This window comes from Serpula lacrymans (genome assembly GCF_000218685.1).
Source record: "Serpula lacrymans var. lacrymans S7.9 unplaced genomic scaffold SERLAscaffold_3, whole genome shotgun sequence".
NCBI classification, from domain to species: domain Eukaryota; kingdom Fungi; phylum Basidiomycota; class Agaricomycetes; order Boletales; family Serpulaceae; genus Serpula; species Serpula lacrymans.
The window spans coordinates 2,371,397-2,397,369 of record NW_006763292.1 but is presented as its reverse complement, the minus strand read 5'-3'; the positions used below and the strand labels follow the sequence as shown (position 1 = coordinate 2,397,369).

The 25,973-nt window shown below is 43.9% G+C and overlaps 6 protein-coding genes across 6 annotated transcripts; 3 read left to right on the top strand and 3 right to left on the bottom strand.

The window, feature by feature from the left end:
- Positions 1 to 1,945: 1,945 nt before the first annotated feature.
- On the top strand, positions 1,946 to 2,405 carry SERLADRAFT_380601 (uncharacterized protein; the record flags this gene model as incomplete). The annotated part of the gene is made up of 3 exons (XM_007314780.1): positions 1,946 to 2,061; positions 2,130 to 2,230; positions 2,276 to 2,405. Coding segments are annotated over 3 exons (270 nt in total), but the record flags the coding sequence as incomplete, so codon positions are not given.
- A 490-nt stretch (positions 2,406 to 2,895) lies between these two features.
- On the bottom strand, positions 2,896 to 4,044 carry SERLADRAFT_459310 (uncharacterized protein; the record flags this gene model as incomplete). The annotated part of the gene is made up of 5 exons (XM_007314779.1): positions 2,896 to 3,372; positions 3,426 to 3,465; positions 3,522 to 3,578; positions 3,812 to 3,874; positions 3,940 to 4,044. 5 exons carry the CDS (start codon positions 4,011 to 4,013, stop codon positions 3,049 to 3,051), a joined length of 558 nt encoding a protein of 185 aa, XP_007314841.1.
- Positions 4,045 to 4,606: 562 nt separating this feature from the next.
- SERLADRAFT_359907 (uncharacterized protein) lies at positions 4,607 to 6,859 on the top strand (the record flags this gene model as incomplete). The annotated part of the gene is made up of 2 exons (XM_007314778.1): positions 4,607 to 5,190; positions 5,320 to 6,859. The coding sequence occupies 2 exons, from the start codon at positions 4,607 to 4,609 to the stop codon at positions 6,773 to 6,775; spliced, it is 2,040 nt and encodes a 679-aa protein (XP_007314840.1).
- Positions 6,860 to 10,236: 3,377 nt separating this feature from the next.
- SERLADRAFT_446071 (uncharacterized protein) lies at positions 10,237 to 11,463 on the bottom strand (the record flags this gene model as incomplete). Its single annotated transcript, XM_007314777.1, has 9 exons — positions 10,237 to 10,383; positions 10,452 to 10,536; positions 10,590 to 10,682; positions 10,750 to 10,788; positions 10,848 to 10,874; positions 10,927 to 10,956; positions 11,083 to 11,127; positions 11,175 to 11,211; positions 11,262 to 11,463. Coding segments are annotated over 7 exons (456 nt in total), but the record flags the coding sequence as incomplete, so codon positions are not given.
- An 800-nt stretch (positions 11,464 to 12,263) lies between these two features.
- Positions 12,264 to 13,380, bottom strand: SERLADRAFT_459305 (uncharacterized protein; the record flags this gene model as incomplete). Its single annotated transcript, XM_007314776.1, has 3 exons — positions 12,264 to 12,281; positions 12,344 to 12,985; positions 13,043 to 13,380. The coding sequence occupies 2 exons, from the start codon at positions 13,180 to 13,182 to the stop codon at positions 12,664 to 12,666; spliced, it is 462 nt and encodes a 153-aa protein (XP_007314838.1).
- Positions 13,381 to 15,106: 1,726 nt separating this feature from the next.
- On the top strand, positions 15,107 to 16,585 carry SERLADRAFT_406115 (uncharacterized protein; the record flags this gene model as incomplete). The annotated part of the gene is made up of 12 exons (XM_007314775.1): positions 15,107 to 15,171; positions 15,249 to 15,327; positions 15,453 to 15,551; positions 15,680 to 15,697; positions 15,756 to 15,781; positions 15,843 to 15,868; positions 15,904 to 15,926; positions 16,010 to 16,034; positions 16,087 to 16,114; positions 16,172 to 16,214; positions 16,264 to 16,373; positions 16,540 to 16,585. The coding sequence occupies 12 exons, from the start codon at positions 15,107 to 15,109 to the stop codon at positions 16,583 to 16,585; spliced, it is 588 nt and encodes a 195-aa protein (XP_007314837.1).
- Between the last annotated feature and the right edge of the window lie 9,388 nt (positions 16,586 to 25,973).

Sequence of the window (25,973 nt, the reverse complement as noted above, 5' to 3'; positions counted from 1 at the left end):
TCATGGTTCCGAGGTTGCCGTTTCAAATAAGAATTATTTCCTGTGTAGAAATCTAAGTGAAACTCAGCCACTGCCTAAGAGGCTATAGAAATGACTGAGGTATTTCTATACTAAACCCTCTACTACTTATAGTCGGAGGTGCTACTTGCTACAGTATAATGACTCCTAGGAGTACAATGGTGACTCCATGGAGAACAATGGCTGCTTTAGCAGAGACCAGGTTTATCCGGTTTTGTCACTTGACAGAGTGAACAAGGGGAGAATAGAGAATGAAAGTAGAGTGGAGTAAAGGTCCTTCAAAAAAGGACTGGAAAGCTTAGAAAAGGACTTGGGTAAACAAGGTGTAGGGAACTTATTGATATTTAAACTGCAGGAATGGAGTGCAGAAGTTATAGCTTATATACTAATTGGAGGGAGTGGAGTCTGTAAGGGGTAACTTGTGATGTAGGTATGGAGTTTCATGCGGACAACTACAACTTTCTAGCAAGGAGGAATTGTATGTGAGAGGAGTGTACCATAAGGTCTAAGTACAGAGTCCATAAGGAAACATAAGAATGTGCAGAGGAAACATATGGCGGACTGGAAGTCTGGGGCAGGGAAATTGGAGTGGGTATCCAGAGTATTGCATGAGAGAGAGATACAGGGCTATGCTGAGCAGCAGAGCATGAGGAGCATAATTCCGGGAAGACCAAAGATGTGGGAGTTCAGACTTGGGGGTGTCTAGTTGTTTGGAGGTCCAGGTTTCCTAGCCTGTGACATGGACATAACAATCATCACCATCATCAGCCATGTGACACAATCACTGTAGCAATACCAAAGTTTGTACACTCTGGTGCACACTTAGAAACTCAAAATAGCAATAAAAAAGAGGATTTGTGAGTGGGTAGGCTCAGATGGTTAGGAACAAGTTAGTCGTTGGTATACAACAGGAGGACTCACTGAGGAGTCTGCTTGATCCATTGGGGTTTATATACAGCTACAGACCATTTGTAAATTAACTCTCTTTCCAGATCTTCGGCATTATTCTCAGCTTGCACTTGAGGTTTTTTAGAAGATTATGTCTGGGTGCTGATTTGAGTGGTTAAATTATGTTGTGCTTTTGGTTTTCCACAAGGCATAGTCTTGTTATGGCTGCCTTATGAGGGGATAGGAAGACTAAGGACTTGGTAAGAATTTGATTGATTTTATCAAGTCTATCTGAGCTATGTATATGAGATCATATCTAATCAGGGAACTGTAATGATCCCGGTATTATTTCATCATTTTTTTATGTCATTACTGATCCATTATCAAGTCATAATGTGAATGGTTGCCACAGTAATGACACATGGTTATCTTATTGCTATATTATCATTTCACGTTGATTACTCAGGATTTTGATTGAATAATCACACAGTGTTATTTTTCTCAAAGTGCGGTGGTCTGGAGTGGATATTAGTTAATGCAAGATTTATAATGAGTCTACCAATGATAAAAAAGCAAACACCCCAGATGACAGATATGATAAATGCAATTATTTATATTGTATAAACTTATGATATGATGTGGGGCTGTCTGTATTTGCTATTATGAATTTTATATTTAGTGTGACAGCACTTTGCTTTACACAGCCCAGTTTCTGTTAGCTGCAATCACACTGATAAGGATGTTATTGAGCGGATACCTCTTAAAAGAGTTGATCTTTGTGTGGATACATACTACAGGATGGACTTTTAATTGTTGCACATTTTGACGAATATCATGCATTATTACTGGTAATGGCATTAATTTCCCATTTCCTGATGTACTGCTAGTCTGGTCCGAAGTAAGGACCTTTGGCAGGAACCCCCGCTTCGGTAGTAATAGAGAAGGCACTATGAGCGGCACATTTGGCTTGAACTCGGCATTTTGTGGCTAGTCACCCCAGGAAAAAGCACATAAAGGTTTCAGCTGAAACAGCTACTGTAGAGAACAAATGTTATGTATATGATCCCTACTATTGTATCACAACTACGACAATATTATGTAGCACCTTGAACCTATATGACTCTGAATATCCCATTTCTTTTTGCCCATGTTTTGGTTCAGGTGTGTCTGCAATTCATAGCGGTGTTTTAATTGGAGTGGCTGACAGTTTCACTATCTCAATGGCTCAGCATCTGTTTGGGATGGAAGAAAAATTTGAAACTAGTGTTGCTTATCATCTGAGAGCTTCACTATCAACTCTACCAATTCACACAAAGGCTAAGTGGTTACGCTGGTTGAAGCAATGGCTAGCCTTTACTGTGATGCTAAGCCATATTCAATTGGAGCGGTTGAGTTTAAAATCAAGGTGCAAAAGAGCTCAATATTTGTGTTATTGGCACCAAAGGGGGGGTTCACGCCAAATGGTCTTACTTTGGTGCAGACCTTATTTACAAGATATAATATTAGTGTTTGCCTGCAGTACAAGTTTGGTAATTGCTTCTCTGTACTTCTAGGACTTCAGGTGTCATTGCTCCTGCAAAAGTCACAAATTTTGAACCAGCCTAACACACTAAGCAGAATCAACTTTTGTCACACCCAAAGTTAATGAAAAAATCTGAAAGTAGTTAAAATATTCAACTGTATTTTGAACCTACAGGATTTTGTCAGAATAACATATTTCCACACAAAACATAGTATCAGTGGAAATATGTCAACAAAAATACATTATTCTGACAAAATCCTGTAGGTCCAAAATATAGTTAAATATTTTAACTAATTGGGTGTGACAAAAGTTGGCTATGCTTGGTGTGTAATGGAAATTTACTGATATTGACAACAGTCGGTGGGTGTCCGACCGACAAGACGTTAAGGTTTCGGATTAAATGCCAAAAATCACAATATATATACAAAAATTGTGTGCTTTAGAATGGTTTACGAGTCCGACGACGAACGTGCATTGCAAGCATCAATTCTATTGAAACGCAACTACACAGTGAAAGATAACTATACGCTATGTACAATTTACAAAGAAGGCCGCGAACATCACGGACATGAAGAAAATTTTAACAAGGTCGACGGAAATGAACACTGCACAACAGCTACTCAATGGTCATAAGGTGGGGTCTGCGGTTGAGCCCTGTCACGGTCGTCTTCCTTTTTGGCGTCTTCTATAGGAGGTGTTCGAGCCCTTTCATCCCTCCTTCTCTCAGGACTAGGGCTTCTTCTCCTTTCAGGAGATCTGCTGCGTCTCCTTCTGTCCCTGTCCCTATCCACGTCCTTATCACGCTCTTCTCTCTCTCGTTCAGTACGTTCAGGGCGACGACGGGGGCTCCGAGAACGCTCGCGGTCACGGTCACGGGAGGACCGATGGGGAGGAGAAGAACGTCTGTCATAACGCCAAACAGAAGATGGAGGATTTTTGGCCCACTATTACTATTATAAGCTATGATCGAAGGTTTATTAATGAGAAAAATAAGTACCTGAATGCTTAGGCGGGATCCTTCGAAATATCTACCATGCCTATGGATGACCATCATATGAATGACTAGACAATACGGTGAATATAAACCACATACATATCGTAGTATGCATCTTCAGCGTCACGTTGGCTACGAAACTCGACAAAGGCGTAACTGCGAGACGATTGCGAAGGAGAGGGTTCGTTGAGCGATCGTAGTTCTCGGACGTAACTCGAAACATTGCATGATCGCAGGAAGCGCTATCGACGATGAACTCGCGAGTGGAGGATAGAATCGACGAAAGAGCTCGCGTTCGCAGAAAGCAGGATCGCTTCAGGCGTCGATAGGGTGCCTCGAATCGCTTCGACTGGGCGGTGGTGAAAGAAAGTAATGATTGAAATACTTACGGGTTCGAACTTGCATGGGGATTACGTGGAGCGGGAACGTCGCAGCGTACTAGAGGTCCAAAGCTAGTAAAAACACAACATTCAGCACCCAAAAAAAATATCAAACTGGAGCTAGAGATGTATCGCACCGTTCGAATTCATACGCCAGGTCGCGAGCGCGGGTTGAAGGGTGGAAACCACTGACGAACAAAATGCGGGGCATTTTTCGGTCTGCAAAAGTAAAAGAACAGGACGAAGGGTTGAAAGCGTGCGGAGCGCAAAATCGTCGTGCGTGTGGTCCTGTTTGGATTGTGGCAAACGTGCTTTGTGCTATTCGTTTTTCTTCACTAGGACTATAACTACAAAAGTGCGACGTTGGAGCATCTTTGGACGCCAGGTTTGACATAGACAGCTTTTATTTTAGATATCTTTCTGATATTGTCTTGCTTTAGATGCCGTTTTCGTATGCAGAATCTTGTCTTTCATTTCTTCTCTAGAGCCCAGAAGACATTTAGCGTCCGTCAATTATCAACGAGCTCACCGCGAAATGGAACATCCTACACACCGTCTAGGCGTCTCGAAAGAAAGATCGCCGCATTTACTTACCGTTACAATGGGTTAACCAGAGACCCCGTCTGGAGCTTGGTGTCTCGCCTAGGCCGCGTATACAAGGGAAATGCACTATACCAATCCCTTGAGAAATGCGACGTGTCGTTCTTCGACTACCTCGAATGGAAACCCGTCGTCAATTCATCAGATATCGACCAAGCCATGTTACTCATACGCGAGAAGAAGAAGGAGGCTATCTCGCGCCAAATGACGGACGTGGAAGAGTCTACGGGTGCTCTCGATGTCATTCGCCAATCATCCAAGATTCCACCTTGGGTAGTCATTCATCTGGTATCTCACAAAGTTCGTACTCCCGCACAGGCACAAGATGGGCTCGTGAACTTGGTATTCGCTCACCTTCCCATCATTGCACTTGACCATCGACCTCCTTTGCTAGTCATTGCCGCCCATTCCCTTGCAGCCTTCGAGGTCCTCAGTCCTATGCGTCGACTTATCTACGAATTTCTCACCATGCCCCTCCCCCATCCTGAATTCCACTTCAATGCCCTGCTCCGTGCAATTTCCGAGTTTACTAGCTCTGAGGAAGCTGCTGATCTGGTCGTATCTCTTTTGGATGCTATGAGCTCACGCAATATATCCCTTCGTTCCAGCACTTATAAATCCCTCCTTTCCGACCGTTTTGTTACACTTCAGTTAACAAAGCACTTGCGAACTCGCATGACGCAAGATGGTTTTACACCTAAAGCACCGCACTTGGAGGAATATCTGAGGATATTTTCTAACCATGGCGCAATCCATGACTCGCAAGAATACCTACAAGCCATTCGCAGGTACTGCCTTGAGCATAACTTAGAACCTCCTTATGGACCCGAACTTCATTCTTCAGCTCGCAATGTCAACGCAGCCGAAGTTGTTCATCCAGCCAATACTCTTTATCTGGGCTCCCTCAGGGACGATAGGGCATCAGCTTTCCAGTATCTTCATAGATTACTTAGATCAGAGGGTCAGAAGGATGCCAGCCGAGACAAATCCTCCAAAGAGCCGGAGCTAGCTATCCGAAGGTCTATAACAACGACATTTTGGGGTGGAAGGAAGAAGACGCTTGACATATATGATTGGACTACTGCACTTGTTTCTGCGGCTAATGACAGGGCCATCACAGCGGAGGCGCTTGTACGTCTTTTTGAACGGGCTCAGGCAAAGACTCAAGTCTTTCGCCCGACGGTGGTCACTTATACAGTCGTGTTACGCGGCTTACTCCATCGCAAGAAATTCGACGAAGCCCTGGTCATCTGGAATCAACTTGTGAATAGCAAGCTAACAATAGACCGTAAAGCGCTAACCATTGGTCTCCAACTGCTCACTCGAGCCGGACAGGCTCCAGAAGCATTCTACTTGCTGAACACATTCGCTGGATTGCAAGACGGTGCCATTCAGTCTGATATCAGCGGCACTAGCGCAGACGACCACGTGTTACCCATGATAAACATCAATGTGATCGTCATAAACGAGTTTCTGGTATCGCTGCTGCGCTCTCGTCGTCCCGACATTGTTTTCCAGCTCTGGGATCACATGGAAATGCTGTACGGCATTTTGCCCAATGACAGTACGCTCAACATTGTCATGAAATCCGCTATCCTGGCAATGAAGCTGGACAACGAATCCGTTCGAAGTACATTTCAGCATATGACACTGAACAGCCTGTTCCACAGGCCCAAACCAGAACCAACTGGCCGGACAGAAGTAATATCCGATATCATGCAGAAATTGGAAGGTCGGAGAAGGTCGTCTGCCGTAGGGATATGGAGAAATGCTCCGGCATGGGCTGTAGCGAGACAACTCTTTCGAGATGTGTTAGTCGGAAATTGGCCTTGGCTTCAACAGGTCCCACAACCCGCTACGGCCATACGCACGGCGGATGCGGAGACCGCTGCCTTCTATCCTCTTCAAGAATTTGCGCAGAGCATGTCACTTCCGTTCTCGTCGCCGAAGACACCCGAGACCCTGGAACAAGGTGGAAAAGGACAAATACCACTTATCACAGAGGCTCAACCCGATCAGAAACTATATTCAAGTATTGTACCGACCGATGTCACTTTCACGCCTTATATACAACTACTCGGACTATCATCCTTGGCACGTGAGATACCTGAAGCCCTCGCCTGGATGCGTGCTCTGAAGATACATCCTTCCAAGAAGACCTTGTCCATTGCTCTTGTCTTCTGGGCTGAGGTCAGCTTGCGAGGACCGCTATTTGAAGATTGGGCAGAGAAGAATTCCCAGAGCGAGTATGGTAGGTTGCTCGCCTGGATTCGAGACTGGGTCGGTGATGAACAGACTCCTACGGAATGGGATATACAGAGGGCGTTGAGGGCTGTGGCCAAGATGCGGGATGACTCCTTTGGGCGACCGTGATTCACAATATCCTAATCTCGAATTCCCTAATCTCACATTACATGTAATCATGCGTATATAACGGATCCTTCGCCATTGTAAATGCCAGGACATGAGATATCTTTCATTAATTCAGCTAGACAATGACCACCATCATCTTGTGTTGCGGCCATAGATTGGATGCCTCTAGCCACACTCCCACTTGTTTTGTTCGTATCTTCTTCCTCCTTTGGTCAGCGATCCATTGCTGGCTTTGAGGTGATGACGAAGTCGCCGCCGCCTGGTCGTCCAGGGCATATCAAGCAGGTATGGACGCATAGGTTAGAAAGCATGTAAGCATGTTCGTTAATTGGGAACAGCCATTACAAGAAAAGATGGCAGAGTTACCCTAGTATTGTGCCAAGGATGCATCCGAGGGAAAGCCGGTCTTCTCGTCAGTACTTATATCCATTCATAAATTCTTGTTAATCCCCTATCTCCCGCATCAAGTCCATCATTACCTTTATTGTTATCAACCTGCCAGTGACTCTCTTAGGCCGTGGCATAGTCCTAATGCTGTCAGTGTTGACACAATAGTATCGGCCATTTCTGCTGCTTCATAGCGTCTGAACTTCAGGAGTCCACATACGTTGCGGCTAATGCAGCCCGGAAATCATCAATAGTCTTTTCCTGATGTGTTTCGACATCACGACATTCAGCCTCCAGCGCTCCAGCCTCAGGCTATGCCAAATCCAATCGTGGCACCACCGAGTGGTAGAGCGAGGTATAACTGACCCTTAGCACCCATTCTATCCACAAAACTCTGCTTGTAGGACCTTTTCAAGTGTCCCTGCCATGGTTTCTACTCCAGCAGAACTACTCATGCGAGGCCCTCTCTTAGGTGCTTTCCTTGGCTTGCTGTAAGTATACAACTCCCCCATACTGAGTATTATCTGCATCATGGGCCTAAGGTTTGTTGACAGCCTATATGGTGTGACGTGTATGCAGACTTTCTTTTATTTCCAAAATTGCCCCGATGACAAAATTGCCCCGATGACCGAAGGAGCCTGAAAGCTGTTGTACGTGGTTTTCCGATTGTGCTAGACGCTAATTGACAAATATATTCCTGCATAAATTTTGAAGGTGGCTTTGATATGGTAATAGACAACCTGTACTCTCTTTGGAGACGTACTTACGCGCTTGATATTTAGGGTCTTAGAAACAGTTCATGCTGGAATGTCAATCTATACTATGGACTATTATCTAATTGCCAATTTTTCGGACGTGGATATGTTATTCTCTATTCATAGGTATGTCGTCTCAAATATTGAGCAATTCTTTTATCTGAAGAATGCTACTGCGCTTATCAGTGTAATTTCTGTAAGATTATGCCACTTGATATCATGTCGTTGTCACATATATTCCAGGTGACCTTTATTGTAGGGGTGAGTACATGGGAGAAAGATATATAGCCATCCGCCACGTTAATTATTGCTACTCTAGTTCATTATTGATTATGTCGTTAGTCTGTAAGTCTTTATTAATCTTGGGGAGTTTTATTTTCAAACTTGAGACCCTGCGTTAACATTTGTTTTAGCTACTTTATTTGGCGGATGGAAATGTGCGTGCTCCTGTTGATCTGTGCATGGCTATAACAAAGCACCTGATTTAATTGTATTCAGTGAGCGGCAAAGTGTTGGTTCCCTTAACAATGGTGTGTGTTATCACAATATCCATGCGCTCTCTGGCCTAATACCACATATAGGCCTTTTTTAGTACCGGACGCAGCGGTCTGCATCTGCTCTTTTCTATTCAACGACTTTGGCGCTTACCAGTTTCTATCAGCGGTAGGGATAGCTGCTTGTGCATTCAGGTAATAATTACTGTTCCTTTATTATGAAGAGTTTTTCTCAATTGTCGTTCCTCACAGTACTCGTTACCACTCGTGGTCTTTATTCTACCAGAATACACTTGTAAATGCATCCCTCCTTTTTTCATTCATATGATCCTCAGATACAAAGTAGTCGCTTCTCCTCGCTGACAATATCATGTATGTTGTGGGTGATGCCTCCACGGCCTGTGCCCTTGCCTATTACCTACATGCAGGACGGTCTGAACTTAAATCCTCCAGGTGAGTATCTTGCTTCCCTTGTGTGGAGGTAAGGAGATGTATTCATCTCTACTTTGGAAGGTTGAATCGTTTAATCAACTAGTTACTTGTGTATACTATCGGTACTGGTGGCTTCACATCGTAAGCCGTGCTGTCTATATTCAAATAGATGTTTGCTAACTGCTTGCTTCTGTACCATCATTGAAGCCGGCACGATGATGGTTGTGTGTCTGGCTCGTTGTTATCCCTAGAACTATATTGACGGTCGTAAAGTAACTTCTATCCCCAAACACCCTCGTATATCTTGGCTCCATATTAGTGCAAACGAGGTGTAAGTGTCCATAGCATGCATACCCTGAGTAATAACGCACTAATGCTGATCCATACAGTGTATGCAAATTCGCTTCTGGCATCGTGCGTCCAGCCAGTAACTGTTTAGACACTCCTACTTACGAAATGCACAGGTTGAATACCAGGAATCACAACTCGCATATACTTCAAGCACCCACACAGATCAGCGGGAAAGATACGGACCTGGCATTCAATAAAGAATTTTCTGCTGTGTAACACGGTCTTCTGTCAATTTGTGGGTGAGGCCTCTCTCGACATCACTGTTCTATACAATACAAACCATCCAGTACGTTGTGCAAACTTCAATCGCACTAGATCATACACTACCTACACTGATTCATGTTCGTATCCAGGGTAGTCCTCGTTGCTGGTTTAATTCAGTTTAAATGTAAGCAATATACAATTGTTCCCTGGTATAGATGCACTGGGCACCGCACCTTCAAAAAAGTGCGTGCTCTGGAAAATTCACCTGTTCAAGACCATGTCCACTGCTCTCGTCCTCTGTGTGAAGGCTGTGTAGGGAAGAATCCCCCGAGCGAGTATGGGAGGTTACTCGCTTGGATCAAGACTGGGTCGGTGATGAATAGACTCCTACGGAATGGGATATACAGAGGGCGTTGAGAGCTATGGTTTCATTTGGGTGGCCGTGATGCTCCTTTTCATAACCTCATAATCCATGCAATAATGCGTATATGACAGATCCTTAGCCAAAAAGTACTCTGTAAATGCCGGGATACGAGATAGTGCACATACATCATAAGCACTTCCCCACATCATTACCACAACTTCCTCCAGAGTTCTACCATGGCAATATCGCTATTGAAGCTGGTGGCATTACTCCGGGCTTAGCTCGAGGTAAAATTGGCGAATATTGATGACCAACCGCCCAGCAAGCACAGGCGGGATCACTAATTTCCATATGACTACCCCTTCGTACAAGCTGAGATTACCTGTTGAATATTCTATAACGGAAATCAAAAGCACAATGAAGTTGCTTTGGGGATGATCAGAAGTGGACCTCGTTAACTTTGCGAGCACATACATCAAAAAGATTAAGCATGAATCTCTGATAAAAATTCTGAATACACTTGGTCCAGACCAGTTTCTGTCAGGAACCTGACGATAATGTCGAAATGACTTGACCATTGCTAAAATGAACAAAATTAAGTCGAAGACCATGAACGGTATTCTGAATGTAAACACACATTTAGAAGCTGTGGAGATATACTCAGAAGGGGGTGTTATTTGGACACTCACTGGAAAATATTGTACAACTTGCGTTTACCGCCTGTACAAATCCAAAAAATGGACGATAAAGTTGTATCAGGGCCGGTGAAATATACTGCCCTCAATGATAATCAAGAGATCAGATTTCTGAAAGGGGAGAAAACACACAATTGTCATAATATATAAGGTAGCTTGTCATCCCCAGCTGGGAACACACCAAGATGGAGAAAAAGGTAGCCACAGGGATAGTCACTTGTTTCCCTATTTGAATTTATAAGTCGGACAATTTGAATGGAGAGCTGCCAGTCAAAAGGAGAAGTCTTCTTACTAAAGTTATACAGAGCAAATAACCGTACTTGAAGGATGACTAAGTTTAAAAAAGTTAATTGATTTTACTGGAAGAGCATGAAATTTCTAAACACAGGCCTTCTACGTAAAACATTGTTGCAAGTGCTGAGAATTGCTCAATCATAAATCAAGGGTGCAATTTTGAAAAGAAACACACCCATTACGATATATACTTCGGGCACAGCACCTGTGAATTGATGAATGGCATGTCATTATTTGTTGCGCTATGAATACCGGGCCATATAGTTCAAGCTCACACCTGCCTTAAATTGTTAGAAATATGATGGATATAAATGGTTGAAGTCGAAAACTTACATGAACGATGGCTCGTGAACTTGATTTACAAGCATAAAATATACTGCATATGATGTTAAGCCATGCTACACGTGCCGAACACAAACTCACAGCAGATGACAACAGAACCGAGAGTAACATAACGGCACTGCTAATATTCAGAAATCACCAATATATAGCAAAGAAAGGTATACTTACAATGAAGAAAAAAACTTTTACAGCAGTCCATCGAGAGTACTATAGGTTAACTCCAAGAAGTCAACTTGAACAGTACCTCAACCCTAATCCACGTACCCAGACAAGGTTAACCTAACACACGTATCATTGCCTTAATCAGCGACTCCGAGGTGGATATGTGATTTCAGCAAGTTAATACACCTCATCATCAAGCGTCAGTACTGGTAAAAGTTAAGTGGTGTTCCTTCCGCATCACAGCGTTTTTGCTCACTGTAGTCATAGGTATAGAAAGCTGCTGTAGCAACTAGAGGTAACGTTTATGAGTCCCAGTATACAATATAGACAGCGGTGGTAAACAGTATTCCTTACCAGCACAGTGACGAAGTGTGACAATACTCGCTAGATATAACTCTAGTTCCTTCAATTCTACAGGAGGAATGTGACCAAAATTTAGTAGCATCCTTGAAAAGATATGACCACAAGATAGAACAAGAACTAGATCGCGAAGTTCAGTCTCAGCACGACCAGGGTCTATATACTGAGCAGCACTGCAACTCGAAGCCTCTTTAGCACACTATGTGTAACAAATCATTGATTAGTGCCAGTGCTGAAATGAAGGCAAGTTAATTAAAGATATCTAATTTGCCATCATGATAGAACTAGTGAAATGATGCACGTTACACAGCGGCTGAGGTCATGTGGCCCATGCACTTATCCGTGTAGCATAGATAATGTTAGCATTGAGGCACGGCGTTGAGTATGTTAAGCAGAGGTTAGACAGTTCGGGAGTTCAGGGTTCAGCATTTTCTGGCGTTTTGATCAGACGCCTGCACAGCATCTATCCGCAAATATAGAACTGATAGATCATCCTCGTCATCCATCTCGAAGCTTGCGGATAGCCATCCTCATAATCCTGAAGATCGTCCAATGCTGTGATGCCACAAGAAACAATGAAATAATAATCACGTCACTACTCTTCTCTTATCAATCAGCTCGAATACAAGTTGTACTGACCGGCGGGATACTTTCACGCCTCGACTACTGAAACAAACATCGGTTAATCATGAATGCCGCCGAGCACATGAGAAGCCCCAAACTCTTGCCTGGATGCGCACTCTGGAGAAATGATCTTTCCAAGAAGACCTTTTCCACTGCCCTCGTCCTAGAAGCAGATTCCATTATTTGAAGGCTGCGCAGAGAAGAGTTCTCAGCATAGCAGATTGCTCGCATAGATCCGAGACTGAGCCGTAACGAAAGAGCGGGATATCCAGAGGGTGTTGAGAGCTGTGGCCATGATCCCTTAGGGTGGCCGTGATGCACCTTTTCCTAATCCCATAATACAAGTAACGATCGTATATGATACATCTTTCGCCATAAATAAATCTGTAAATACTCTGATACTTGATAGCGCTCGTTAGTTTTGCTAGATAGGAACCACCACCACCTCGGGTTGGCCATGGAATGGATGCCTCCAGCCACACTTCCATTTGTCTTCCTCGTATCTTCTTCCCTTGGTAGTCGAAGAAAGTGCGCCGATATGATCCATGGCTAATTTTGACGTAATGACCAAACTGCCGCCTCCCGGTCGTCGAGGACATAGAGGATCGTTTCCCAGGAGGCAATCCTGGATGATAAGATCTGCGGGTCTTTGAGGTAGAGCAGGTGGCAACGGTGAGATTAGGTCTGAGTGCGCTCGCATAAGGAAGATGAGCACAGATAGCAAAGACCGGTGAACGATTAAACCGCTAGAGTTACGTTTCGTCAGTGCGTCTTCTTAAGCACATAATGCAACAACATCCTACCTTCCACCTGTACCAACAAAACCTCCCCACCTGTCAAGCAGTGTACTATTGTGCCTCCCTTTTTCCAGTTCATTCATGACGCCCCGTACTCCACCCCATCCCCATTCTCCGCAGATGGGGAAGTCGTCTTCGACGAGCATGATCCATTCAGATTTCTGTTGCTTCTCATGGGCCCACCGAAAGGCTTCTGCGATATGCAAGTATTGTCCCTGATGAGCATCAGGGTGTGTATCTTGATCAGCGTAAAATTGGACATTGCTTTCTGCGAAGTACTCTTTGGCATGAGAGAACGATGTATGAGGCAATGCATGAGTGAATACAGAGAGCGCAGTCGTATTCAATTCGACAAATGGTAAAAAAGAGCTGATCGTTCTAGATAAAAGTGAAGATGGAGAAGCAACGTCATCGGGACGAGGGTAGGATAACACCAATACTTCTAGAAGTGGTGCGGATGTGCGTGGAGAAACAGGCATGGGTGGGAAGGATGGGTGAGAAAGTATGCCCTTCAGCATGTTTGGGACAATCATTGTAATCAAAGAGAGAAGGGCGGTTTGGATGATTATACGAGCGCGTCTGTATGTCGGCGCCACATCCTGTCCATCAAGTGCCATTGGATAGCGTGTTGTAGTATGATCGTGGGTGAATTCCTTGCAAGCGATACGCATTATTCCTATAGTTGCTGCTACTAGTGCAGCCACTGAATAAGTCCATGGAGCATTGTCTAACCAACACAGTAGCGCGCCGAGGAACACAATAGTTAGTGAATCCGTGTTTTCAGTGCGGTAGTTTTTAAAACGAGATACGACGAAATCTGTCCAAGGCGGAGCACCCAAGAGAATTACGTAGGTGATGAGCGCAGGCCCAATACCACTAGACGATTCGTAAAGTGCCCAGTGATTGAAAAGCCGTGGATATGCCCATCCTACGCTGCGCGAGAGCAGGAAACCGGATAAAGTCCTGGTAACAGCGATGAATATCCACAGCGAATAGCATTGCAACGTACATGACGCAGAAAGTCGTGATATCACGATTGCCTGGAGTAAGCGAGATAAATCCAGGGAGGCTGAGGACGGAGATGCCCAAGGTGCAGCTATGAGAGGTACCAAATCCCTCGAATAGATTACTTGCGGAGGTGAGAAAGGTTGGAGACGCAAGGCGGGAGAGACAGCTGATGCTATCAGCGGCAATAAAATGCTAAGTGAAAAAAAGACATTTTGTGTAAACATTACTCGAGTTTAGCAGGTGCCAGTACTGGGACTTCGTCAAACTCTCGAGCCTTCAAGTTGCTCGAATCGTACACCGTGTTTGCACTTCAGCTACAGAGAGCTACGCTATGCTTCGTCTCCTCCGAGGTGTCAAGTCCTTTGAAAATAAGCTCGTAGGTTAAGGCTGAGGCGTAAGGTGCAACAGGAAGACAAGCGCGCATTCCCTAAGGCTGTCGAACTCCGCGATTGTGATAGATTCACGTGACTAGTAGAGTACAATTCCCCAATTCACTCACTCCTCAACATGAAGAAATGTCACATAGCCATGCATCATCAAAACCTTCCGTGTGCCTGTCGTGTCTATAAACATCACTGCCTGTGTCGGAGATCACGTGACACCTTATGCAGTTGCACATATCTCCATAACGAAATATCATCCTGCAGCTCTTCACAAGTCGATCAGATGGAGACCATCAAGAATTGGTGCAATGAGAAGCCAGTAAACGCGGGATTATCCCCATTGGTGGTGATCTTACTTGTATCATGTCTGCAGACTTATCATAGATTCGGATGGCTAGTGCGATCGGGGGTCACTACTAAGTCGTTTATGCCCTAATGAGCGTGGTTTCAGCTGTGTACAGTTTATAAACGGATCAGACATTACATTGCAAATTCTTGCTTGACATAACTTTGGGCTGGAAGTGGCCTTTTTCTTTTGTTGTTTTGATGAATCACTTAGCGCCCATTCTCGGGCTGTGCCAACAAAAGCCCGCCGCCGAACAACATCTCATGGTATAAAGTGGCCAAGGTTTCACCTATCTAAACTTGGCTTGTCAGAATCCTTCTAAGAGGATATACCATGGTTACTACCCCAGCGGTATCACTCATGCGAGGCCCTCTGTTAGGTGCTCTCATTGGCTTGCTGTAAGTAACAGACATGCCCCATGTATATCAAGGATATCATGACTCATGAGCTCTGATGCTTGTACTCCAGTTTTCAGTCTATATGGTGTGACATGCACGCAGACTTTTTTTTACTTCCAAAGCTACCCAGGTGATCGAAGGAGCCTAAAAGCCGTTGTACGTGGTTCTTTCATGGTCCTTGATTCTTTTTAACAAAATATATTGTTATATAAAGGTTGCTTTGATATGGTTATAAACAACCTGTTCTCTCCTGGAGATATACTGATGAAATTGATGTCTAGGGTGTTAGAAATGGTTCACGCTGGAATGTCAATCTATACTATGGATTCCTATCTAATTGCCGGTTTTGCGGACGTGGACTTGTTGTTCTCTATTCAAAGGTGCGTCACACCAACCCTCAAGCATGTTTTCCCCTAACAAATGCTACTCCACTCAGTGCTATTCCCGTAAGAGTATAACACTTCTGATACATTAATGACATTAATTGTCCCTTTGACATATCTTCCAGGCAACATTTATAATTGGAGTAAGCATAAATTCTAAAGTCATTTGATCATTCGCTTTATTGATCATCACAACTCTAGTTTGTCATAGAATATGTTGTCAATCTGTAAGTCCTATGTCATCCCTGACTGCCCCTTTCATTGAGAGATTGCATTCTTTTATTTTAGCTATTTCATTTGGAGGGTTTGGAAACGTACGCACTCCTATTGTTTGCTTATCTGCTAACAGATCAACTCATGTGGTCGATATCAGTGAGTGGAAAACCACTGGTTCCCATATTGATAGTGTGCCTTGTCTGTCTGTCCATTCCCTTCTGTCATAATGTTACATATAGGTTATTTCCGGCACTGGGCGCAGTGGTCTGTACATGGTCTGCTATATATGACTTTTGGGCTCATTGGTTTGTCCCAGGTGTAGGGATAGCTGCTTGTGCATTCACGTGAGCAGTCCTTTTCCTGTATAATAAAGCCTTTTATCTCATCTGCTGTTCTTATAGTGCATATTACCACTCGTGGTATCTATTTCACCAGAATGCCCTCGTAAGTACATTTCTCTCTGCCAAATCCGTACAATTTCAATAAAAATTAGGTGATTCTTCTCGTTGGAAATATAATGTACGTTGTGGGTGATGCTGCCACGGCCTGCATACTTGCGTACTATTATCTACACGCAGGACGTTCCGACCTTAAATCCTCTAAGTGAGTACCCGGTTTTCCACAGATGTAATAGTCTATTCAAGTTGACTCTCAAAGGCTGAATTGTTTAGTCGACTGGTTGATTGTGTACACCATCAGCAATGGTGGTCTCACATCATAATTCATGCCAACTATATTGAATGGATATCTCCTGACAACTTTTTTGCAGAATTGTCGAAGCTGGAACAATCATGGCTGCACGTCTAGCATCTTGATCAATTGTAAACCTATACCGATGGCTATGCAGCTGCTTCTGTCCCCTGGCACTCTCACGTACCTTGGCTTCATAATAGTGTAGACAAGGCGTACATGTCTGTGATTATTCTGAACAAAGGACACAAATGCTGATTTAATTGAAACAGTATATGCAAACTCACTTCTGGCATCGTGTGTCTCACCAGTGATGGTCCAAGCGTGAATCCTGCTGACAAAATGCACAGCTTAAATATCAGGCACCGCAATGCACATTTGCTTCAGGGATCTACAAAGAGCAGCTGCCAGGTTACAGATATAGTGTTCAATTTGCCGGTGGACATTCCTTCTGCGTGATAACGTGAATTTTCTTTTAATGTGCCAGGGGTTTATCATAACACAAGTCATCCAGTCTGGTCATAAATGCGTGTATTTTGGGGGTCCATGGAGAAGATGATCAACATGTTTAGCCGGTCATCAGGTTCAGTGTAAGTTAGGACAAGTCAAACACTGCGTAGTAATCTAATGTTGGTGTTATGGTGCATACCAGTATAGTATATTCCAATTTTCTGGCTATATATTATTGCAATTATAAACATAACCTAGTATGTTCATTGCAATGTAGGTTTAATATAACTTCATGCTGATCAACAAGTGTTTCTACTCCGAGAGCAAGCTTTTGAAAGGGCCATACCAAACACCTAACCTCTTCTAGTAGGATCCTTCAACTAAATGCGAGTTACTGTATTAAGAGGTGAATGTCCATCATTTTCCCCACATCATCAGTTACTGACTGACTGACATCCGGCCGTGCAAGTCGTAGGTTCATCTGTCACTTTTATGGTATAATGAAAAGTTAATTGAGGGGTCCAGGCTTCTTGCTAAATAACTCGAGTCTCAGCTTGAGAGGTTTTTGTCGCATTCCCGCAACAGCTGTGCAATTGATTGTGGGATGTAAGTAGTAATTGACGTTTGATACAGTCTTTCTCAGCTTGCTTCATAACGCTAAACCATTCAAAATCTTCCGGGTTATGTGAGCAACTAGAATCTCAATGTCATGCTCTACACAATGCAAGTTATCTGGTTCAGAGGGATATTGACAAAACCAAATAAACCTGGTCTCTGCCAAAGCAGCCATTGTTTTCCATGGAGCATAGCCACCACTCCATGGAGTCACCATTGTTCTCCTAGGAGCACAATTGTACTCCTAGGAGTCATTATACTGTAGCGAGTAGCACCTCTGACTATAAGTAGTAGGGGGTTTAGTATAGAAATACCTCAGTTGTTTCTATAGCCTCTCGGGCAGCGGCTGTAACAACCAAGAGCTAGTTACTCCGGCGCACACAGGAACACACTATAGAGAAAGTGAAGAGGGAGTGGTTACCCTTTAAAACGCAGAGAGTTAGTTGGTATACAACAGGAGGACTCGCTGAGGAGTTTCCTGGATCTATTGGGGTTTATATACTACTACAGGTTTGTTTGTATATGTGTACTATACAGTTGATAGATACAGTGGCTGATGATGTCATGGGGGCTAGCCCTCAAGACCAGCTCCACTGTGTGAGAGAGTTGTGTCCAAAATAAGAAGAAAGGCAACGCGGCGCGAGAAAGGGGAAGTGCCGTGTGGCACCGTGTGTGAAAGCTAAAGTACAAGGTTAAAGCGGAGAATAAAAAGTAAAGGGAAGGTCCAGAAATTGTGTTATTGTAACAGCGGCTGAGTTTCACTTAGTTTTATTAGGTTATGAGCCCTGGTGCGCAAAAGCTACACAGGAAATAATTGCAACAACCAAGAGTTATTTACTCTGGCGCACACAGGAACACACTATAAAGAAGATAAAAAGACTATAGTATTGAAACCCTGGTCCGAACAGTTGTCAGGGGGTGGCCCGCTTGTTAAGCTGTCAGCCCTTCTCCAGACTGGCGGAGGCAAGTGCCCGGCCTGGTCAGAGGTATACGAAGTGAAGATATTACTACAACTACAAACACAGACATGGGCTCCACACCACATGCTGTGACTAAATACTCCCCTTGACGCTGGGGGCCGCGTATAGATAATTGTCCATTTTCCCTGAGCACTACAGGGCCGTCGCTAGGAGTGCACCCATTTGCTATGCGGGATATTCCAAAACAATAATCGAGTACCAGGTGGCCATGCCCAGGGTCCGAATAACTCCTGTCATTCCACACCAACACAGAGGACCCGTGTCTACTCTGGTTGCAATTCTCTTCACCCTGAGAATTGGGTGCCCAGTGGGACTTTTTCAAAACATCAACCCCTTAACCCTGGGGGACCGGGTTTGCACACAGTGCGAGAGAGTAGAAGAGCGAGTCCTAATGTAACAACCAAGTGTTATTTACTCTGGCACACACAGGAACACACTATAAAGAGAATGAAGAGGGAGTGGTTACCCCTTAAGATGCAGAGAGTTAGTTGGTATACAACAGGAGGACTCGCTGAGGAGTCTCCTGGATCTATTGGGGTTTATATACTACTACAGGTTTGTTTGTACATGTGTACTATACAGTTGATAGAGACAGTGGCTGATAATGTCATGGGGCCTAGCCCGCATGGCCAGCTCCACTGTGTGAGAGAGTTGTGTCCAAAATAAGAAGAAAGGCAACACGGCGCGAGAAAGGGGAAGTGCCGCGTGGCACCATGTGTGAAAAGCTAAAGTTTAAAGCAGAGAATAAAAGTAAAGGGAAAGTCCAAAAATTGTGTTATCGTAACACTCACTCCATCAGACGTCCAACATTGCCTCGGCCTTCTATTCATTCCAACAACTCACCAAATTGTCCTGGGATGGGACATCACCTATCCAGGACCACATTGCGGAAATCTGGACAATTGATTCACACCTCTTTGGAATGAAACTAGGAGTTGATACCAAACTCATGGCCTTTGCTCTTCTCCAATCTCTCCCATGCACTCCTGAATGGCAAATATTTCAGTCATCAGTAATTAACACAATTGAAGAAAATAAACTTACCTTTGATGCAGTTGAGATCTGGATCACTGCAGAAGTTGCACGACAGTCAGGGAAGGCCCCTGGAGGTTCCAAATCAGCACTCAAATCCGAGGAGAAGTGGTGTGACTTCCACAAAGCCAAATCACACAATACCTCGGAGTGTTGAACACTTCAGTCAGCTGGAAAAGGTCAAAAGAAGAAGGGAAAGGAAAGACACAAGGATAAAGGAAAAGAGAAGGAAAAGGCAGATACGGCGGAGCAATCATCTGAATCTGACTCCGAGGAGGAACAAAGTCATATTGCATTGGAACATGTACATATTCCCAAGCCCCTTGCTAAATGAATTCAAGCTGTTGGAACCCAATAAGACCAAAACAACAATCATCATTGACTCCGGAGAAACATCCCACATGGTCCCTCACCGCTCCTGGTTTGAGCCAGGAACATACCATGTTCTGCATCCTCCAAGGACAATCAGTTTTGGGGATGAATCCTCTGTAAATGCCATTGGCATTGGAATAGTAATCCTACAAGCAACTGTTGGCAATAAGGACTACAATATTGCACTGTCAAATGTCTTACTTGTGCCAAACTCCACTTTAGCACTCGTCTCTGTCCACAAATTGTCCAAAACGGGGTTATCAACACTTTTTCCAGCAGGGTCAAATGCTTGTGAAGTTCGGAAAAAGAAGGAACTTATCCTCACTGCCTTACACAAGCAAGGACTTTATCACATCCAAGCAAAACCCAAAATCAACCCAGAGTCAGCTTTTGCAGCAGTAGATGTAAATTTATTGCATTGCACAGGAGAATGGGATACATTGGAATGGACTGCTTGCAATGAATGGTTACAAAAGGACAGCTCCAGGACATAGACACCCTTACCGGAACCCCGAAGTTCTGTGAACCTTGTGCTTTAGGAAAAATGAAGAAATTACCTTTCAAGTCCACTGGAGGAAACCAAGCCAAGCGCCCCATACAAATTGTGCACTCAGATGTTGGAGGACCAATTAAACCAACTTCCAGGGAGGGTTTTTGGTACTGGATTATCATTGTAGATGATTTCTCCAAATTTCCTTGGATATATTTCCTAAAACATAAAAGTGAAGCACTGGAACGATACAAGCAATGGAAAAAAGATGTCCAAACATTCTTCTGGACTCATTTGGGAGAAGAAAACTTCACTCCACTATACACAGAATTCCTCCGGAGCAATGGGGGAGGAGAATATACTAGCAATGCATTCAAAAATCAACTCCGAGGAGATGGTGTCATCCAAGAAATTACAGCTGCAGATACTCCAGAACAAAATGGCATTGCAGAACCCATGAATCAGACATTGGCTACATTAACAACCACTATGCTCCATGATTCCAAGCTCCCAAAGTCATTTTGGGTAGATGCCATGCAAACAGCTGCATATATCACAGCATGCAGCCCAGCATCAGGACTCCATGGAAAGACCCCATATGAAATACTGTTTAAAAGGAGAGTTGATCCAACTTTATTTCGCCCTTTCGGATGCCAAGCAAATGCTTTGATTCCAAAAGACAAAAGGCAAGGGAAGTTTTACTCCAAGGGGCGCAAAGCCATAATGATTGGCTACACACATGGAAAGCAAGCCTATAAACTCCTAGACACTGAAAAACGAACTGTGTTTTCCAGTCGGCATGTCATATTCAATGAATTAGGAAAGGTACAAAAGGACGACACTGCTCCCTGGAACACAGAAACTAGCACAGATCAGTGGGAGGGACTCATTCCAGAGAATGCTCACTATCCAGACCAAAATACATTGGAGGAGGATGATCCTGACCCTCAGATCCGAGATCCAAATAAATTGCAAATGGAACCATATCAGCATGAAGATGTTCTGAGAGCAGTGGGGCAATACCTCCGTGGAGACGTTCCAAGAGCAGTGGGAGCACCTGATCAGCTAAGACACCCTCCACAACACTCTCTACAACCAAGACCTGAACAGAAAGCCAAATTAGAGTCACAGTCAGTGGGAGGACAGCCCCTCAACATACAGCCAGCTGATGTGGAAAAAGTCCGGATACAGCTAAACAGCCTGTCCATTGGATCAGCTTCTGGAAGGCATCCAACACCTCCGAGGAGTGATTCAACACCTTCAGGAGTGAGTGGGGCAACACACACACAAATGTGTCTACTCCCTGGAGTACCTACACAAGTTCCTAAAAGAGCAGTCATACCTGCTGAAGTCCTAGGAGTACGCAAAAGCAGTCGCCAGACCCGTCCTGCAGACAAAAACCGAGATTATCAAAGGACTCTAGATGAGGAACAGTCTCAAAAAGAGCAGCATGACAACTCCATGGAGAAACCTAACACTCCTGAGGTTCACGAAGAAACATCTGATACAGAGGAGACATTCTTTGCTGGAATAGCAAGTACCGGTCTATCTAACACAGACCTTCCAAGGACACTAAAGGAAGCCTTATCACGCCGGATGGAGAATTATGGAAGTCTGCCTTGGAGGAGGAACTCCTAAGTCTCAATACTAATGCAGTATATGACACTGTTCCACTTCCAAAGGGAGTGAAACCCATCACATCAAAACCTGTGTTCCGGATCAAGTTTGATCAAAACGGAAACATTGAGAGATACAAACTCCGGGTTGTTGCACAAGGTTTTACTCAAAGGAAGGGGATTGATTACCAGGAGGTTTTTTCTCCGGTTGCAAACTTAGAGTTAATCCAAATTATTCTAGCCCTGGCAGCAAAGTACAACCTAGAACTTGATCAAATGGACGTATCCACAGCTTATCTCAATGGAGAACTTGAAAAAGAACTGTACATGCTTCCTCCAGGGGGTGTTCCTATCCAACCTGGATACTGCTGGAGGTTGAAGAAATCCATCTACGGATTAAAGCAAGCTGGTCGTACATGGAACAAAACCTTTGATCGCAAGCTCCAGGAGCTTGCTTTCACAAGACTAAATACAGAAACATGTCTCTATGTATTCCGGGACAACAAACAAATATGCTTTGTTGTTATCTATGTAGATGACCTCCTCCTAGGAGCTTCATCCCAAAAATTCATGGATATCACAAAAGCCAAACTCAAATCCATATTCAAAATGCGGGACCTTGGAGAAGCAAAATACATCCTCGGAATAGAAATCCAACGTGATTGTTCAAACAAAACAATCTCCCTATTGCAACACCAATACATTGACACAGTTCTGGAGCGTACTGGAATGAAGAACTGCAAACCAGTATGGACACCAATGGCCCATGGAGCAAAGCTCCTCGCAAACACTCCAGGGGAAGATATTGTGCAACACGAGATGCATATTGAAGGGCGTTGTCGATGATGAGAATTGTTGTTAGAAAACCACACACAAAAACAAACTAACAAACAATCCTCCCAGATTCCACGGAACCTGTTTATGGGCTTTGCCTCCTAGAACAGTGGGTGCTCTGGTTGTTTGTGGGGTGGTATGTATGAAGATCCTTCAAAGTAAAACCCAGAGATGTATGAGTGTGGGTTTTGAGGAGGAGGGATAGTTGAATTTATAGAAGATAGGGGCTTAGTGACGAGTATAGATGAGCACTACCTTGCTAATTGTAGCACAAGGTAGGTTTGAGAACAACGAGGATAACGAGGTGACGAGGTTCATAGTGATAGCAGGCTCCTGACGCACAAACTGTAGTGCTCAGAAGGACTCTAATCAAAAGGGATAACAATGACTTCAAAAGTGGGAAGTGACAATGACAGCAATTAACAGTGGTAGCAGTGGGAAGTGTTGTGACCACACTGGATCACAAGTAGCAGTAAAAAGTGGGCTTAAGATTAGAGAAGAAGTCTGGAATCGAGTTCTTGTTGTTTTACAAGGTAAAATACAGGGGTTTATATAGTGAAAGAAAAGTAGGCTATGCACAGTATAGCTGTGCAAAAAGAATGAGAAAGAACATGAAGGAAGGAATGTATGCTGACAAATCCTGCGTAGGTAGTACAGGATAAGATTGTCAAAAAAAGGAAAAGAAAGGGATAGAACAATGAATGCTGTGAGTAATGTCACAGGTTTGTACAGCCATAAAGTAAAGTCCAATAACAAAAAGAGAGCAGGAAAATTATGATGTCATGGGAAGATACAGTAAAAAAAGGGCAAGGCAAAACACTATCAGTATCAACACAGTTCCTTTATTGTCAGTCAGGCATTCTAAAAAATATGTGTCCATAAAAATGATTCAAAAATCAAAATTAATTGCACTGTAAATGAATGTTCTGCTGAAAAAAAAGAAACTGGAGCCACCGGTCCACCACCTAGTCCAAATCCGACAGTTCCATGGCCTTACCAATGGACTGGTTGTGTTGGACCACCTGATCAAACGAGGGAGGGAGAGGAGTAGTTCCAATTTGGAACAAGTGAGTCCCAGGCAGCGTATGGTAGCTGTAGCTGTAGCGAAGACGATGGACAAAAGATAAGTGTACCCAAGTGAATGGGACAGCAATGAACATGGGCAACGCAAGGGGATGAACCTTCTCCAGCTCAAAAACTACCCACTCACGCTCCAACCAGGCAAGACGAGCGACCGATGTTTTGATAATATATGATGGCAGATCGATGTCATGAAGATGGACCTGTTGCCCTATTTGGACCGGCCGCCGGGGCTTTGCTGATATCAGCAGTGGCACGTGGTAGTCAATGGATCGGCGACAGAAGCGGATAGGAAGTGGTGACATCAGAAATGATGGGGGAGCAAATAAGATGAGGAGGATGGAGGTGACGAGGAGGTGAACTAAAATGGGGATCCAGAAACAACCGTCGGGTGAGAATAAAAACGAGAGTAAGGGACCCATGGTGGGGCTAGGCAAAGGAAGGGAAGTGAAGGAAACGACAAAAGCGAGGGCGCAATACAATGTGTAGCCAGTGGCGACGCGAAAATTTGCCGAAATGCCGAAACACGGAAAGTACTGAATGGAAAGCAAAGGTGAGCGCGACTGGATTGCCTAATAGAGGTGGTGCTGATCAGCCACAAAATTGAAAAAGGCAATATTAATTACTATTCCAAGTGGCACTGTGCCTGTGTGGCACAAAGGCGAGTCTTTTTGAATATTTGCTTCGTTATTGACACCTGTCCATGCTACCAATCAACTTTGGTGCATGACAGCGTCAAGTGTCATACCTCTCAATTGTAGGCTCAGAACCTGCCCAGTCATTGCCTACGTTGTTGGAATACTAAGCAGACATAGCTCAGCTCCAAGGAGCCATCACTGGGAAGCTGCAAAATGTGTCCTCTGATATCTGAAAGCAACCAGGGACATGGAACTACAATATGATGGCACAGATATCTCCATGGACATGGATTTCTATGGATATTCAGATGCAGATTGGTCTGGAGACCCAGACACGTCTCGATCAACATCAGGGTTTGTTTTTATCACCATCCGAGGAGCAATCTCCTGGACAAGCAAAAGACAAAGCATGGTCGCTTTATCCTCCATGGAGTCAGAGTACATTGGATTGAGCAATGCTGGACAACACCTTGCATGGCTTCGGACATTTTTTGAAGAAATTGGACATGCTCAAAATGGACCTACAACATTGCACTGTGACAATCAAGCAGCTATCATTCTTACACGAGATCCACAGTTCCATGCTTGCACAAAACACATTCAACGGAAATATCATTTTATCTGAGATGACTTAGTATCAAAGGGAGAGGCAGTAATCAGATATGTTCCTACAGGAGATATGGTTGCTGACATTCTCACTAAACCCCTCACTCACGAAAAACACTGGAAATTCTCTAAAGCTATGGGACTACGGTTGCACTCGAGTGGGAGTGACAAAACCAGATAAACCCGGTCTCTGCCAAAGCAGCCATTGTTCTCCATGGAGTCACCATTGTTCTCCATGGAGTCACCATTGTTCTCCTAGGAGCACAATTGTACTCCTAGGAGTCATTATACTGTAGCGAGTAGCATCTCCGACTATAAGTAGTAGGGGGTTTAGTATAGAAATACCTCAGTTGTTTCTATAGCCTCTTGGGCAGCAGCTGAGGTATGTTACATTACATTTATTAGAGATCACCTTAAACTAATATCCATTGTAGTTTCACTTAGGTAAATAATATAGTCATTTCTATAGCCTCTCGGGCAGCGACTGAGTTTCACTTAGTTTTATTAGATATGTCCCAGCGAACTTTAACCATACATGCCAGTGGGGAATTGACCTACTTTTTAGATATTCGCCTTGTAGTTCAGAGTAGATTTCGAAGTGGTAATGTAGGGCTCTTATCATTCAAGTTAGAAGTAGATATCTCACCTTTTTTAAAATAATAGTGTGATGTGTGATGTGAGTCAATGCGCCTGACAAATAAAGGACGATGTCAGAAGCTTTGAAACATCATTAGATCATTAGATCATATGGGCGATGGCCACGGCAGTTGTCTTATGTCGTTTGAAGTTGATTGAATGCT